At 37.4% G+C, this 18,017-nt stretch overlaps 1 protein-coding gene and 1 pseudogene across 1 annotated transcript; both read left to right on the plus strand.

The window, feature by feature from the left end:
- The first annotated feature begins 3,586 nt into the window (after positions 1–3,586).
- Positions 3,587–11,805, plus strand: LOC148811432 (uncharacterized). The gene is made up of 6 exons (XM_088908769.1): positions 3,587–3,847; positions 4,477–4,908; positions 5,205–5,271; positions 5,634–5,667; positions 6,249–6,336; positions 11,524–11,805. Exons 1-6 carry the CDS (start codon positions 3,587–3,589, stop codon positions 11,803–11,805), a joined length of 1,164 nt encoding a protein of 387 aa, XP_088764895.1.
- Positions 11,806–12,276: 471 nt separating this feature from the next.
- LOC148811433 (acyl-CoA-binding domain-containing protein 6-like) lies at positions 12,277–15,040 on the plus strand (annotated as a pseudogene).
- Positions 15,041–18,017: the final 2,977 nt, after the last annotated feature.

An 18,017-nucleotide genomic window follows, 5' to 3' on the forward strand; every position in this document is an offset into this window, starting at 1 on the left:
TTTCTTGAATATACTGCATTTCTATACTGTAAATTGGAACAATTACAATGGACACTTAAAAATTGTGTTTATACACATAAGATTATTAAAATATAGCTCCCAATATTTTATATGTGTTATTTCAAAGATATGTGTAATATTGAGCAATTTCTCATAGAAAGATGTGAAAACAGAACTGAAACTATGAACGATAGAAAAAAATACAAATGTATTGATTGCTACAGTATATTGTAAGATGTTAACACAATATAAGTTGGGGGTAATTCTTGTGTTGTATTGTAAATATTCAGTACCTTGATTTTCTATCTGTTGTATCTTTTAAAAGTTTTTGATGTATTTAGACTAAGATAGTGTAGGTCATGACTATGAATGAGAGAATGAGTAAATATAGTCATATATACAGTATCTGTGAATGTGGCTGCTTCTTTGTATGTAGTTACCTGAGCTCCAAGATGTAATAGTTTTACAGGAACATGAAGCTTTATACTCAAATATTTTGTGATGCCTGTCATTCGTTACTTCTCAATATAATTTAGTTTTTGTTTCAATTGTACATACTTTCTGATATTTTGTTTTACTATCATTAAATGAAAAGCTCTTTGTTACCATAGGTAATATACCAGCAGCCAGGGTGACATCAGAAATTGAGAAGAGTTCTTCTGAGGAACTGAAAAGAGACTCCCACCTTGAAAACAGTTCTGAAATCAAACCACTCAGTGTCCCTGTAGAACCGTTGAATATTGAACCGGTTTCCTCAGTTGGGCTCCAGGAAATTTCTATGGCTAAATCAACAGAATCACTTAATATGACTTTAGTGTGTACTGAGACTGTGGAAAACATCATAACACAGCTGCTATTGCAGATATACCCTACTTTGATAAAAGAGGAAACTTCTACAGAAATCCCAGGGAAGATGTCTGTGTCTTTGCTGAGTCAGCTAGCTGTGGACCTCTTTGACAGTGTGTTGCAGGACTTGTCCGAAAACCAGGAGATAACAGTTGTGAAACAGGGTAATGATGTGTTTCATGAACCACACAAGATTCAGCAGGTTGCCAGCTCTGTTCACAATGAATTGCTGTGTCAAACTGGATCCCAACAAGTTCTACAGAAAGCTGTAGCCTCCAGAAATGAGACAGTGGTCAAAACCATAATCAGCTCTATGGTGACCAACATTTCCAAGCTGACACATTCAGCTTCCCGATGTTCATCCCTTTCACCAGAGACCAGTATTAGCAGAGAAGCAAGTGAGATCGTTGATGAGGTGATGGGTGATATTAGAATCACTAGTGAGCACAACAAAGAGGCAACACCCAGTGCTCAGTCTTCTGAAGTTTCTCTTGTTTCTTCTGAAATAGTACATGGAGTCACAGATAATCTGCTAAAGGAAATTCAGCTAAACTGTTCCAGCCCTGAGTCGAGTACTCCTCAAGCTGCCATTGATATGGAAACCCGGAGCACTGAGCAGCTCATGTGCACCAAAACGGAGCAGTTAGAACCTTCACCTGTTATTGGTCGAACAGTCAGAAGTAAAAAACTGCAGTCTTCTATGACAAAGTCTCCAAAAGGCTTTTCTCCAACAGTACGAAGTGGTTTTGAAAACAGTTTCCAGCCAGAAGACACTATGGATAAGCCCTGCTCATCACGTTCCCTAGGAGAAGCTGTTGGTGTGACACCTTGTTCTAATAAGAAAAAAGATTGCTTAGCTTCTGAGACCCCAGAGAAGCCTGGAGATTATCTGGTTCAAAGAGTCCAGGATCTAGAAGGAGTACAGCAGTGTAAGGCATCAGGGAAGACAGTTAAGAAGACTAAGAAGAGCTCCTCGAGGCCACACTGTATGAAAACACAACCTCTGGAGACCTCTTCGCATGATGTGAAGGTTGATGAGCTGATGAGTGATATTAGAATCACTAGTGAGTACAACAAAGAGGCAACACCCAGTGCTCAGTCTTCTGAAGTTTCTCTTGTTTCTTCTGAAATAGTACATGGAGTCACAGATAATCTGCTAACGGAAATTCAGCTAAACTGTTCCAGCCCCGAGTCCAGTACTGAAGATCTGAAGAGACCTCTGCAAACCTTGAGTGAAATGGTTATAAGTATTACTGAATCTGTGATCATGCAGTTATCAGCTGTTCCAGGAATTATTATAGGCACAGCTGAGCATGACAGATGCATCTTTCTTCAGCCTTCGGATGCAGACCAAATGATTGAAAAAGTGTACAATGACTTGCTGCAAGAAAGTGGCTCCCTTATTGCATTATACAAAGCAGTAATGTCCAAAAATCAGGAAGTGTCCAATGCCATTATTGTATCTTTGGTTAAAGAGCTCTCAAAGCTGTACTTTTCAACAGCTGAGTCTTCAGCCTCAGGTCCTTCTCCTTCCTCCATTACAAATGAAGCCACTAATGATGTGAACAGCAGTGAAAATGACACCTTGAACCTTGGTTGCCAAAAAAAGGGAATGTCAGCTTCAGAGCCCCCTTCTGATATTCACCCACCTTCTGATATTCCACCACCATATTCAGATATTGTGAAAAAAATTGTAACTAAGCTGCTCTTAAGAATTCATCCTATTTCTCCAAAGCGGGAGGAGAAACAAGAACAGATTATGGAAAGTTTATCTTGTTGGGAGCTCAGTGAATTTGCTGTGGGCATTATTGACAATGTGCTGACGAAACTATTTACAGCCCCAGATACCTCAGAATGTAATCCAACAATGGGAAGCAATATCCAATGTGAGCTGGTTTCTGTCAAACAAGTGGCCAGCTGTATTTACAGAGAACTGCTGCAGAGTGCTGGTTCCAAAGACAACTTACAGCAAGCAGTAGCAGCCAAGAGTGAGGCACTGGCCAAAAAGATAGTTAATTCTCTTGTGAGAAAAATTATGAAGTTCCAACATTCAGATATCAAGTCTTCAGATGCTCCTCAAGCTGCCATTGGTATGGAAACCCAGAGCACTGAGCAGCTCATGTGCACCAAAACGAACCAGTTAGAACCTTCACCTGTTATGTGTCGAACAGATGCAGTGAAAGATATCATGGCAAAACTGCTTTTGAAAATTCGCCCTGGTTTCCCCAACCCAGAAAATTATTCAGGGGAAGTGGAAGAGCTGTCCGAGTCTCAGGTCAGGGACCTGGCACTGAAACTCACCAAAGATGCGCTGAAGGAATTGTCAAAGGTTTCCACTCTAACCATCAGTGAACCAAAGGCTGAAGAACATCTTCCATTACAGCAAGCCATCAAGAAAACTGTTAGCTCTGTTTACAGCAAACTGATGGAATCCATTGGCAGCAAGAAAGTATTACAAGTAGGAATTGCCTCACAGAATCCAGAAATGATCAAGGAAATGGCCTGTTGTGTGGCTAAAGAAACTATTGCAATTCATGGTTTACGAAGCGGGTGTTCAATTCCATCTTCACAATCTCTCATTTCTCAGAAAACCAGTGAGTCCACACAGGACAAAATTGTGGACACAAATGTAACTACAGTCAGAAGTAAAAAACTACAGTCTTCTATGAAAAAGTCTCCAAAGGGCTTTTCTCCAACAGTCCAAAGTGTTTTTGAAAACAGTTTCCAGCCAGAAGACACTATGGATAAGCCCTGCTCATCGCGTTCCCTAGGAGAAGCTGTTGGTGTGACACCTTGTTCTAATAAGAAAAAAGGTTGCTCTGCTTCTGAGACCCCAGAGAAGCCTGGAGATTATTTGGCTCAAAGAGTCCAGGATCAAGAAGTAGTACAGCAGTGTAAGGCTTCAGGGAACAAAGTTAAGAAGACTAGGAAGAGCTCCTCGAGGCCAGACAGTATGAAAACACGACTTCTGGAGTCCTCTTCGCATGATGTGGTTGATGAGGTATGACCAACAGTTCCAAACCTGTAAAAAGTTCTCTTATCAAAGTAGGATGGACCTGTTCTGTACCTAATTAACAGACATTTGTGTAGAAAGTACTGGAAGATGGAACTCATTTTGTAAATATGATTATAGTTATGTTGTGCATTTTCCTTTACAATGCAATAAAACTACAAATCCAGATTTGTTTTCCCTAATATTGTATAACATCTCAGAAATATCCCTATTGTCAGTTTATAGCGTACGTACAATACTAAACTCACCTGTCTGTGGATTTCAGCTTTATCACTTTCTTATTAAATTAGCACAAAAGCAATCAGGTGAGTTAATGCTACTATAGAGAGACTTGCTCACAGTATTGTCTACATTTCCAAACTGATGTCTGCATCATAAAAAAAATTGAGATGCATTATTTTTTATACATGCAATTGTAAACATTCACATTCACATTGATTTATTATTTTATATTTCATTGTCTGCCTTTATTCTAGTGTTAACGTCAGTGCTAAAATCATATACACACCCCATAATCCTTATCTTCTTTTCTGTAAGAGAAGTGTTACTTGTTTTGATTTACTTCTAAAAATGAAACAACAATCACTGAACTGTAACTTTTTGTTTTTTTGTGACAGGAGTTGCCTGGACACTCATCTTGGTATGTGTACAATCCCAGCCTTAATAAGGACAAAAATCTCAGTCCAGCCCAAAGCAAGAGTGGTCTGCACATTGACATAGCAAAACATTACATGACCCCAATGCAACTGACCAAAACGTCTGAGAGCGAAGGGCTTCTCTCGCACAGCAACATCCCCTTTGCAGTTAATACGCCGGATGAAGATGTGAATGTGAGCCAGAAAGTCAAGAAACATCCTTTGAAAAAGTTTGGCTCCATGATAAAGCATAAGATCATGGGTAATAGATCAAAAGACTTCAGAATTCAGAATGAAACAAATCCATCTTTGGAAAACTTAAGAGCCCAGGGAACATCCAGTGGACGCGGGAGCTGTGAAAGCTTTGGACCTTTTAAAGTGCCTGATGAGTACAACAAGCCTCAAAAACACAAGGTATGGATTAGTTACCCAAACTTTAATTATTAATTAACTTGGGCATTATTGTATTTTTAATATTAGCACTACAGAAATTATTGGAATAGAATGCTCATTTGTACATCAAATAATATTCTAGAAGACATTTCTATTAATTGCAATCGACAAGAATAGCAACTGCTATGGTGGCCAATGCTGAATATTCTGTATGAATAATGACTACAAATTTATCAAGATCAATACAGTACGTAACAGTTCAATTATAATACCTGTGGAAGAAATATTCCTTAATTGTTTTCTTTGTGTGCTCATAGTTCTTCAAAAAAGAAGTTTTTAGTTTGGACAGATTCAGTAGGAACAAGCCTCAGAACACTCCAGATGGTGAGTATTTAGTTTGTGACTGTGATTTTATTTTGTGTAGCACATTAGTGACCAGTGTGGTTCAGAATTAGACATTGGATGGAATTTATGTAGAATGGGGGAATTCATCCTAAATTTAGAACCCTTTAAAAAACAAACTGATTTTTACACAAATTGGCCTTAGTCTTCTGCAAACGTCACTTTTTATTGACACTGCTACCTCCATGGGAATGGTGAGGCAGAACTCTAAACTCCACTCTGATCAATTGGTTAACTGTGCAGCTCTACTCTTACCTGATCTCTCTTCTTCTAAATAGTCCATTGTCCAGTGCATCAATCTTTGGCAGTCCTCTTCAACAGTACTCTGTTTTCTCCATTTTCAGTGCCCTCCCTCATTCCCTTCTACAGTATCTCTCGGTATGGTAAATATGACTAAATGTGACTATTATGACAAGATATAAGCTAATATGTCTTACTTCTTTTACAAGTAAAGTTATGAAAACCACTTTAGAACTAAACAACAGGATCGCTCATATGAAAATAAGACCCTAGCAATATGGTTTTAGAAAAGGTCATTCTTCCTTTACCAACTTGTTAAAATTCTTCAAACAAGTCACAGCAGTAAACACACAGAACGTACAAAATGATATGATTAGATTTTAAAGATGCTTTTGATAGTGTTCTTCTTAAATTAAAGGCAATAGGCATTTAGGGAAATTCATGTATTGAACTGGTTAAGGGACAGGTAATAGTACAGATCAGGGGTGAATAGTCCAATAGAAGATGAGAGGAATTAGAGTTATGAATGTGATTGAAATGACTGAAAAACAGTTGTCTAATAGCCAAATTACCACACACCTTTAATCAAATAGCTTCTTATTGAATAAACCTGACATTAAGATGCCGCTGGGAAGAACTGTATCCAAAGTCTATCTGACCTGCTGCCATGGAATAAAGAAACTCGAACAGTGACATGTCAAACCACTCTGTGTTTCCAGGGATCCCTGTAATTCCAAACTCCAGGAAGATGCCAAAAAAAACATCTTTGCTGTCGAAGATGTCGACCGCTTTATCCAGAGCCTTCCTGTAAGAATCAAAAAAGGAGTTCTATTGATGGGAACCTCATTTGCCTAGCTGATCTACTGTTTCTGAAATAAAAATAATTGCATTCATGTTTTTGTATAATGTTGTGTTATTCAAATAGGTGAGCACACTACCACATCCATGACCAGACACTTTTCAACTAAATCACAAAATGGTTTGTTAGTTTTAATGTTGTCTGTAAATATCTTATTGGTGTACTACACCATTAAAAAAATAAAACAGTCTTAGCCTTCATAATTCTATTCATAGTTATAGCAAGTAACTATTCAAACTATTCAAAATCCTCAAAGCTACTGACCTACAGTAGTGCACTTCATAAGATTGAGTAGTGAAACACGAACTAGGGGAAACTATTTGAATTTTTTTTAAATATAAGAGGTTTAAATAATCTACCAAACAGGGAAATGCATATTTTTATTCAAAGGGTTTGGGGCCTGGAACAAACTACCCAACTATGATGTGGACGCCGATATCCTGATGTCCTTGAAGAAAGGGTTAGACGAGTTACGTGAATGACTTAGCCACTGAATTAGCTACTGAAAAACCAAGCAAGCCAGATGAACTATCAACGTTCTACTGTGCAACAACAAGTGCACCTAATGAACTTTTGTGTGATTGGCAAGTTGCAATGCCTCACTGCACAAGCTGTATTGCTGGTCAGAGGGCTTAAAACAAATTGACAACTTTTTGTGAAAGTACATAAGCTATAACTATAATATTCTCATTCCAGAAAATGTTGCGTTTCTTTTTTCCATCTATACTGTATATATAGAACTAGGAACTTATGTACTCTGCGTCTTTGGTTTCCCTTCGGACCGCTTAGGGGAGCGAACGGTAAACGGACCGCAGTGAGCAACAAGTTTTTTTTTTTGCTTTTCTTTTAAATTTTTTTAAATTTTTATTTATGCTTAACAAAAGAACAAACATTACAATACAAACAAGAGTACATATAACAATTCAAAACAAAAATATCGTTAGGGGTACATACTACTACATCAATTCAAGTTATGAAAAAAGATTAAACAAATTACATAAAAATAATGTCCGCACCGCTTTCATATTTTTGCATTTCGAAATAGTCTCCAAATACCCCTTTACTTCCATTTTAAAATACTCAAACACAGGGTACCTCCCAGACCACTTCATTTTATGTATGTGATAACGTGCCAGTATAATAATTAAATTTATTACAAACGAAATTTTTCTATTGTTTTCATTGGGGCTGAAACTTAACATAATATCTTTTTCAACAAAACAAATATCAATATTGGTCTCTTTTTTAATATAATTCTGCAACTTAGTCCAGAACATTTTTACCCTGGGACATAACCAAAACAAATGCTGAATAGTTTCAGGGCTATTGTCACAAAAAACACATTTGTCATCTATATTAATTTTAAATCGTTGGGTAAGAAGAGTTTTAACTGGGTAAATTTGATGAATTATTTTGTATGAAACCTCCTTAATTTTACTGGTTATACAATATTTATTGGGCATCATCCAAATTTTTCTCCAATCAATGCGTTTTCCAAATGCAGAATTCCAATATATTGAAGTCGCAAGTAAATTATCATTTTTTAACAGGGATCTCAAAAATTGGTTATTACATCCACAATTCGCAATATCCTTTCCTTGTAGTCTAATATGAGCTGTAAATTCTTCCAATGTTTCTAAAGGACTACTATTACAACTCCTTAAAAGAGTTCATATTTCCCCAGAAATCGCATTAATTACAGTAAAATACTGATCCAAAGTAATAGAAATATTGTATCTATTAACAAACTCGGTGTAACTATATATTTTACCATCAGCCTTGATTAATTGTTTAATCCAAATTATATCATTCTTGACCCAGTTTTCAAAAAATAAGGTTTTATTTCTAATTTTTATATATTTGTTGTTCCAGATAGTAAATCTATGTGGGGAAAAGTTGTTTATACATAAGTGACCACGTCAGAAGTACTTGTTTATGAAAACTGGCAAGTTTCAAGGGGATTTTTCCAATGTCAAAGTTACACTTTAGTAAAAACTCTAGACCCCCTACTTCTTGAAATATCAGATTGGGGATTATATGCCATATACTTTGCTTATTTTCTAAATAGTTTTGTATCCATTTAATCTTAAAAATAGCATTAGATGTCCTAAAGTCTAAAGCATTTAAGCCCCCTTCTGCCTGTGGACAACAAATCATTTCTCTTTTAAGATAATGGGGTTTATTCCTCCAGATAAATTTGAAAAGTTTGGAGTCAATTTTCCTAATAGTTGCAGGTGGTACGTCCAGAACCAGTGAAGCATAAACTAATCTAGATAAACCCTCAGATTTAGACAAAAGTATTCGACCATTTAAAGAAAGGTCTCTTAACAACCATAAGTCAAGTTTTTTTTCAAATGAATGCATAATTGGAGAAAAGTTTAGATCATTTCTAATTTTTGGATTTTTGGAAATCTTCATACCTAGATATTTAACTACATCTTTTACAGGAATATTACATATAGATGAAACATCACAGTTCCCAAGAGCCATCAGTTCACATTTTTTTAAATTAAGAGAAAGACCAGAAACAGAGGAAAAAACATTTATACACTTAATTGCCTTCTCAATCTCTGCATGGTTTCTTAAAAATAGCGTTGTGTCATCAGCTAATTGGGAACACTTAATCTCTCTATCCTGTATTTGAATACCCTGAAACACATCTTGTTTTATATGAATAACCATAACTTGTGTGACCAGCAGGAATAAGAATGGGCTTATGGGACATCCTTGTCGAATTCCCCTACCAATTCTAAATCTATGAGAAGTTCCATGAGCCAATTTAACAGAGCTGTTACCTTGATTGTACAAAGTTCTAATTACCTTTTGAAAATACTCACCAAAGCCAAAAAAATTGAGAGTTTCAAAAATAAAAGAATGTTCAATTGTGTCAAAAGCCTTATAAAAGTCCACAAATAGAACAAAGCTATCCTGACTAATAAGTTCACCATAGTCTACAAGGTCCAACACCAAACGAATATTATTACATATATGTCTTCCTTTCATGAAACCCGACTGTGACTCATCAATAATTGAGTCAAGGCCTGTTTTCAGTCTCTCTGCAAAAACAGAAGCAGGAATCTTTCCATCATTATTAATCAAAGTGATAGGCCGCCAATTATCTATCAACAAATGATCTTTATCTGGTTTTGGAGTTATGGTTATTAAGCCCTGAGTCATCGAGGTTGGTAAGACTCCCTTGTCAATTGACTCCTTAAACACCAGAAGAAGAAATTCAGCCAAATCATCTCGAAAGGTCTTATAAAATCCAGTGGTAAGGCCATCATTACCAGGAGATTTGTTAACCTTGAGCTTATTAATAACTTTCTTAATTTCAAAGATGGATATCTCTTTATCACAGATGGCTTTAAACCCTTCGTCTATAGTTTTAAAGTCTTCTTTTAATGAGTTCAGAAAATCACACATTTTTTCTGTAGAACATGCCTTACTAGTATATAACTTACCATACAAATCTGATACATATCTTGAAATTTCTACAGGATTTTGAGTTTCACAGCCATCTATGTTAAGTTTACTAAGAGATGTATAATCTCCATTCTTTTTTTCCAAATTATAGAAGTATTTTGAGTTTTTTTCGCCTTCCTCCAACCATCGTCTCCTGGATCTAACAAAAGCTCCTTTTGCTTTTTCTATGTATAGTTCATCCAGTTCAGCTTGCAGTCCAATTAATTTACAAACATCTGTTTGATCAGTATTGCTGTCATCAGTAAGATCACAAATTGCCTTAATAACTTCCTCTTCCTTTATTTTATTAGAGCGGACAGCTTCTTTACTTCTTTTTATAGCAATCAATCTTATCTTATAATTCATAAATTCCCAGTTTTGGCTATATGAATTTGTTAATTGAGCTCGCCTCCAATATGTTTGTATAATTTCCTTCATTTCCATTTTAAAGCTGTCATTTTCCAAAATCATATTATTGAGTTTCCAATAAGTCTTAGGGACTTTAGAATCCTCATTGTTACTCAAGTTAACAGAAAGATAAATTGCTTTATGGTCAGATAGTACTAATGGTTCAATAGAAACCTTGTTAATCTGTCCTTCTAATGCATTTGAACTTAACCAAAAATCTATTCTTGATTGTTTAGATCTGTCCTTGTTACACCACGTGAACTCCTTTAGTCCTGGATGTTTACATCTCCATATATCACTAATTCCTAAGCCTTGACATAACCTGTGCAACTCCATATCAGGAGGGGGAGATCTAGCAGGTACAGGGTATCTATCCAACTTAACATCAAAGACTGTGTTAAAATCACCCCCTAAAATAATTTCAATATCCTGGAACTTGTCCTTCACCTTATTCACTTCTTCTTCAACTTCAAGAAACAAGTCTCTGCTATATTGTTCATTATTAAAAGCATATATATTCCCCAGCAAAAACATTTTCCCATTAAGAGCCACTACAAGAATTATCCATCTGCCCAAATGATGAACTCTACTACTAATAAATTTACCTTTAAATTTACCCTTTAATATTGCAACCCCCGCAGATTGATTACTACCAAATGATAACCAGACATCACTCCCCCATTGACTCTTCCAAAAATTCAAATCCGAAGAACAAGCGTGCGTCTCTTGTAAAAAATAAAAATCTGCATTAAACCTCTTGCAGTACAAAAAAAATAGCCTTTCGTTTTGTCAAATCACGAAAACCCCTGACGCCCTGCCCCCTGGTACAATGACCATCTGCGATCCATGAAGGCAGCCTCTCGCAAACTTGAGCGTAGGTGGCGTCTTTCCGGCCTACATGTACATTATCAGGTTTGGAGAGGTTACTTATCTGAATATAAGGTTACTATAGAGTCTGCTAGATCCACCTACTTCTCTCACATCATTGAAAATCACCAAAACAATCCCAGACATCTTTTCTCCACCATCAACACACTGCTCAAGCCAAACTGCCCCACCACATTACCTGCCTCATCACAACTTTGCAACACATTCTTACATTTCTTTAGTTCTAAGATTGACAACAGTATGTGTGCATTTGTTTTAACCACTTCCTTCACTGCTTTCATATCTGATCTTAAGTCTCTCACCTCCTCCAACGCGAAGTCCACTGACTTTTGTAAGGCAGCAACTGTCATCGTGTTCTTTCGAATCAATGCCTCCAGATGATCTGCTCTCTCATTAATCTTCCTGGAGAGAAGCACCACGATGTTATTCTGCATTTCCAGCAGAGACGGCTCGTCTTTCATCCTCTTCATGAGGGGCTTTTCCGGAGTGTCGGGCTCAATGTCTCAGTCGGAGTCGAGCAGCTGTTCCAGCTGCGTCTCTCCGGAGCTCCTCTCGCTGTCGAGGGCGGACGAGTGCTCGGCCTCGGGGGCGCCCCGGCTCCGCCGCTCGCCCCTGCTGCAGGGTGCACCTGCCCTCCTGAAGGCCGCGGCATTTTCTAAACGTCCTTCTCTTTTCGCTTCTTTCCACCAGTGCTTTTTTCAGAGATCGAATCCATCCTAAAATAACGGGGTTTTTTTCCAGTAGTGCAATTCAGAGGAAAGAAAAAAAAATCGTATCCAAGTTTTAACTTTTTGGGTTAGAAATAAAATTAAAACTCTCCAAAAATTGACATAAAGTTAGTCAAAAATCATAGACATCCAAATCAAAGCAAATTTTCTCCTTTCACCAACAGTTTAAGGGAAAAAGACTCCAAATTTTTCAGCGCTTAACAAAACACGTGCGAACTGGTCGCCATCTTGCCGACCTCTCCGCGGTGAGCAACAAGTCCTGAAACGATTAGCCAGCATCTTGGTACTGTCTGCATGAGAGAGTAATTTTAATATAATTTGTGTTCCTGAAGATCGATTTAGATTATTCGAGAAATACAAACTACGATCATAACATTTATATTTATAGCACATACTCCAAATATGGCGTCTCGCTCTCCATCGTCTTCCCCCGACTCTGCTACGGGTTCAGGTACCGACCCGGCTCGGCCAGACACAGGAGAGCCGCTCGGTGGTTCAGATTCGGACTCAGACGGGTCTCGGGGAGGAAGGTTGCGGTGCTGGTGACCTGGGGTATCGCCTGGAAGAGACAGAGCTCGAAGCCGAGTTTGAAGCGGCAGCTGAGCGGCTCCGTGGGCTGGTGCAGACAGCGAGCAGAGAACAGCTGCTTTACCTGTACGCCAGGTATAAACAGGTAAAGCAACCCCAAACCTTTGGCAACTCTTTAATAAACTGCAGCAAAGGCGTGTTTGATGTGTTTTCGGGCTCAGGATCAATTAGTTTGAAACCTTCCAAATGTGCACTCAGCATGTGCATAATCAGTTTCTGTCATATAGTTGGTGACAATGGGGGATAACCTTCGTGTTTATAAAGTACTGAGTACGTTTGGATGTAGAAACCACTAGCAATATTTTCTAGTTTCCCAAGGGATCGTTTTAACTGACGAACGTTGAATAGAAGTGTACAAAACGACTTTTCTGAAGTCGCGATTTGTGCGCAACAACGGGTTGGCTTGTTGCTTTTCTTGAAGTCTGTGACGGGGGAAAGTTCCCACTTTACATCTTCAAGACAACAACTGGCAAGAAGCAGTTTCCTCATGACATCTTGAAGTTGTCAGTCAAAGACTTATTAGGACCAAGATCTGATCGGCAGAAGACTCGGATGATACCTGTTTAAATTCGCAATTTTAATGTGAGGAATATGAAAGTGCTTTAAAAATCGTTAACAAGCTCTCGCGTGACATCAGATATATAAAAGTGCAGAAATAAATACTTTACACAGCCATTTTAAAAGATATTTGGGTGGACACCAATAATAGAGTTTTCACTGGCATGATAAAAACATGCGACACAGGGATACGTACTATGATTGTAAGCTACTAAATGTGTATGAATCAGATGGGAAAGCAGCTCTGGTCTGGAGAATTTGGAACTAGCAGTAACAAGATGTGAATCCAGTCTGTGAATGCAAATTCATATTTGAACGTTAATCCTTATTTGAGCCAAATACGCCTATCTGAGACATGCTGACCTATTTAAATGGAATAAAATGAGCAACTATAAAGGCAATGACATCACACACTGTGTTTCCAAGGACACATTCTCATTTTGAGCATAATCTCAAAATGTTCTATTTCCGTGCTGCTGATGGCAGCAAGCTCTTGTGACGTACAGGAGAATAGAAGTTCAGGACTTGCTCTGCTTCATGAGATCGACATCGCTTAATAAATTCTTTAACCAGTTTTGTCTTAAATAATTATTGTTATATTTTATCACTTCAGTGCTTATTTTTTGTTTCTCTTAATTCCTGAAATTTGTAGAAAGTGCTTAAAATAAGATTTTTTAAAAAAAGTTTTCACCTTCTTACTGCCATTTTTAAATTCAGTCCTGTATTTCCTGCAGAATGACCTCAAACATTGTTTTCATAATCTTGATACAGTACAATGTTTGCCGCTTGGACTAAAATTTGTTAAGCACTTTATGATGATGCTTTCTAGCAATAGAAACTGTAAATTAATTGTATGTGATAAAACTTTTTTTCAGATTTCAAATTCTGTCTGGTTTGACTTTTCAGGTCAAAGTTGGAACATGTAACACAGCAAAACCAGGCTTCTTTGACTTTGAAGGACAAAGGAAATGGTAAGTTTGAATGAACTACAGTTAAACTGGTTTAATTGGAAACTGTCTTCTTAGATAATTGTTTGTAGAACTACGTTGTGATTATAAGCATAATCCATCTACAGTACCTCCTTGTAGTACTACATTGCACCTGTGACATTATTTCTCCTGGTAGTCCCCAAACATTTTGTATTACTGACAAACCTACTGGCCATGTATACTGAGTTATATACATTATTTATATGCAAAATTTAGAAATAAGCAGTTGGCATAAATGAACAGGGTAATACAATATATATCTATATATATCATATCAAGCACATTTAAAAAATAAATGGAATCATTTTCCACACAGTGAACATATTGCCACTGTGAATTTAAAATAGGAATACAGTTAAATTCCAGTGGATTTGCTGTTTGAAACAACCATTGTTATCCTCTGTTCACATGATGACTAGCTAATCATATTCTTAAAGTTTGCTTCTTCTCATTGATACCTTTTCAGTTGTTGAATATGTATTCCTTTTAGTAAGCGATAGCTAAAGTATTGTGCACAAACTCATTTTAAGTTACACGAGGCAAGAGACAAATCTGTGCGAGTCCACAAAACCCACACTAAATATAGGTTTCAGTGTTGTCCAGAAAAAAAGAAAGGTAAATGTGCGAACTTTTACAGTGATTGTAAGAAACCCAACAGACCAGGGACTGTAAGTAGGATTTCAGTTGTTAAAGGCTAAGTAACATCCTAGACAAGTAACATCTGTCTGTCAATTTATGGGATAGACTGTGACTAGATTACGTACCCGAGAAGATGAGTTCTAGCATTGACAGTCTCCTTGCCGAACTGTATTAAAAATAGAAAACAAAACATTTGTCCTACTGAAAAGCTGTTAAGAGTGTGGTTTCTACCAGCTGGGCTCTGTAAGGCTGCTGATGGGTTACACATTGTGCTGTGATGTTGCAGGCAGGCCTGGAAGCAGCTCGGGGACATGAGCAAAGAACAGGCCATGCAGGAGTATGTAGCGTGTGTGCATTCTCTGGACCCAGAAGGAGGCCAGAAGGTAGTGTAGGAACTTCTGACTCAATATTGCTTAAACCTGCTATTTGTTTGGTGTCAGCTTTTGGGCGCCAGAATGACGTCATGCATTGAGAGGGTGAACTGTCTCTGGGACAAGCTGTCAGATTTGTTCTAGAGATAAACCTGTTCCTGGGATTCCTACAGTACAAGAGACAGTTTCACATGATTCATCAGTAAACTACTAGCTACTAGCAACCTAATGAATACGGTCACTTGAGCAGCCCACTTGTGTCTGTAACCTCTCTTGCGTTTTTCTGTTCTTGGTAGTTTGTATATTGAAGTAATTCTGGCAGTAATTTGTAACATTAACCTCTCTCAACACAGCAACAACGATAGTGACAATCATCTTACCTAAAACAAACGTGAATATTGATGATCAGAAACTAAGGCCCACTTTAAAAATCACAAATATGCTCCTTAAAAAAAATCACAGAATCGGGTTCCAGATAGCAGCATGTTTTGCTTACTCAAAGAGCAAGAGGTCTGTTTTCTACCAAATGTTACCAAAAACATCCCTGCCCATTTGCAGCTGACAGGACTTGGCTGTTTCCCCATATATACTGTATGCCATATATATCCAGTGAGTATAATATGAAGAGGGGTGGATCAGGGATTTAGTGTTCACTGTTGTCCCTTTTGTGCTACATTTAAGAAAATAAAATAATTTTTCAGTATGCAGTGTCTTACCTTTATGACTACTGAGAATAAGTACTCTGGAACACAATGAAAAGAAAATTAAAATCTATATAAAGGGCCAGCATGGCTGTGGAGTGGATAGCGCTTCTGCCATGTAGCACTGGGGCCCTGGGTTCAATTCCAGACCTGGGGTGCTGTCTGCGTGGAGTTTGTATGTTCTCCCCATGTTTGCGTGGGTTTCCCCCCACAGTCCAAAGACACGCTGGTAGTTTAATTGGTTTCTGGGACAGTTGGCCTTGGTGTGAGGTTGTGTGTGTCTATCTGTGTGTGTCCTGTGATAGACTGCTGTCCCCTCCAGCGTGTATACTGTACCACCTTGCGCTCACTGCATGCCAGGATAAGCTGCAGCTCCCTGCAACCCTGTATTGGAAAAAGCAGTTAGAAAATGGTGGGATTTATAGTTTAAAGTGTGAAGAGTATGTAGATAGAACAGTTATATTTCAGAATAAACAAGTATTCCATGTCTATGTGGAACAATTATTTGTTTATATTTTGGGTATCAATTTTGAGGTGACTAAAGGATTTACAAAACAGTAGTGCCTGGATTTTAATGAAGAGGATATGGCATTAAGGAATTAAGTTGTTTGAATTCAGCATTAGCTCTTGTGTAGATTTAACAGCCCAGTTCATAGAGGCCACGCAGAGTGGCCTCGATGTGTCAGCGTCTCTTACGATCATTGGTGCTATTAGTTGCAGTTCATGCTTGGCAAATTTGACATCTTGCCCAGAGTGGTGAGTGCAGTATTGCAAGATTTTCTCTCTTCACAATTCTCATGACTATGCATTGAAGGACAATAATAATAGTATAATGTTAATTTATGAGTGTTTTTAAATAACCCTCAAAGCTCCTTACAGTAGTACACATAATACACAAAAAAATAATGGCACATATCAATATTATAGCATTAATTTTTCAGCTGTTGAGCTAATATCAGTCTTGTCACGGTTTGCTTTCAGAAATGTTTCTTTTGTATCTATATCTTAATTTCAGACAGACACCTGTAAAGTACAGAAACCAGAATAGTAGTAATCCAATTTGATTTTCAAATTAATCTGTCAGCAGGATAGCAGTGAAACCCAAGCCCATAATGGTAAAAACTTTGCCCAAGAGCCAGTGTATAAATATTAAATAGTTAAGTTTCCAGTACAAATCTCTATGTAATACCTCGGGTTAGTGCACTTTTAACTAGGATTGATGAATTTGTTTCTGGTTGTGGTATTGATAAATAAGAGCTAAACCAAGGAAGGGATGTGCCAGATATCCCAAGATAAGTTTCCATGTGATCCAGTGTGGGACTGTGATTGACACCAGCAGCATTTTAGTTGAATAAAGAGCACATTAAGTGATCCAGAAGCCACTGGAAAATCATTAACTGACTTAACAATGGTAGTTTCTGTACTGTGGATCCAAACTCCAACTGAAGAGGTTCAAAGAGCCATTAGATACAAGATGCAATTAGAATTGAGTCGCATTGTCCATTTCAGAGTTTTTGTGAGAAAAGGCAACTTGAGCACATAGTGGTAGTTAAGTGCTTGAGGTCCTAGGTCAGTTTTTTTGCAACAGGTGTCTGTTTCAGTCTATGAATTGAAGACCCAAATGTCTTAATTTCACAGTAACATTCTAGAGCTTAAGGATAGAGACAAAAATGTACAGACAAACCTCGAGTTACATAATAGTTCCGTTCCAGAAACCCTTACGTAACTAGAAATTTACATAAGTCGAAATGCCCGTTAATCACACCCCACGGGCTATGCATACATGTGTACAGTACATCAATATGTCAGTGAACATATGATGTTATTTCGGTCAGTTTCTTTCATATGAAGCACACATAGAAAATTAAGTTCAATAATTATTAATGCAGTGTTCTATAAATAGAAAAAATATCTAAACAAAAAAATAAATTCCAGTACTGAATAGTACATCGTTATGTCAATGAACATGTTGTAGAGGTTTTCTGTCATTTTTTTTCATATGATGCATACAGAAAGTTAAGTTCTATAATTTATAATGTAATGTGATATCAATAAAAAAACTGAAAAAACCTGTTTGCCCGGATCGTGGTCACTGGTGACCACGCCTGTCCCCCCAGATGACACTTTTTATTTTTAAGATAAACGCAAGATAAACAACATTTTTTTTAACTGCTCCACAAATTTTCTCACATGCACGTATTCTCCAATATCATCACAACAAAACCATAAAGTTTGTTTCCACAGATATGACACTGTTATGCAATAAACCAATAAATTAATGAACTAGCAGAATCCCA

Source organism: Atractosteus spatula, assembly GCF_055471065.1.
Source record: "Atractosteus spatula isolate fAtrSpa1 chromosome 11 unlocalized genomic scaffold, fAtrSpa1.hap1 SUPER_11_unloc_1, whole genome shotgun sequence".
In the NCBI taxonomy this organism is placed as follows: domain Eukaryota; kingdom Metazoa; phylum Chordata; class Actinopteri; order Semionotiformes; family Lepisosteidae; genus Atractosteus; species Atractosteus spatula.

Bases quoted from the DNA above. Each gene is read 5' to 3' on its own strand.
- LOC148811432 (XM_088908769.1), top strand. From the start codon at position 3,587: ATGGATAAGCCCTGCTCATCGCGTTCCCTAGGAGAAGCTGTTGGTGTG. The intron at 3,848-4,476 runs GTATGACCAACA...TTTTTGTGACAG, and splicing joins CGCATGATGTGGTTGATGAG to GAGTTGCCTGGACACTCATC. The intron at 4,909-5,204 runs GTATGGATTAGT...GTGTGCTCATAG, and splicing joins ACAAGCCTCAAAAACACAAG to TTCTTCAAAAAAGAAGTTTT.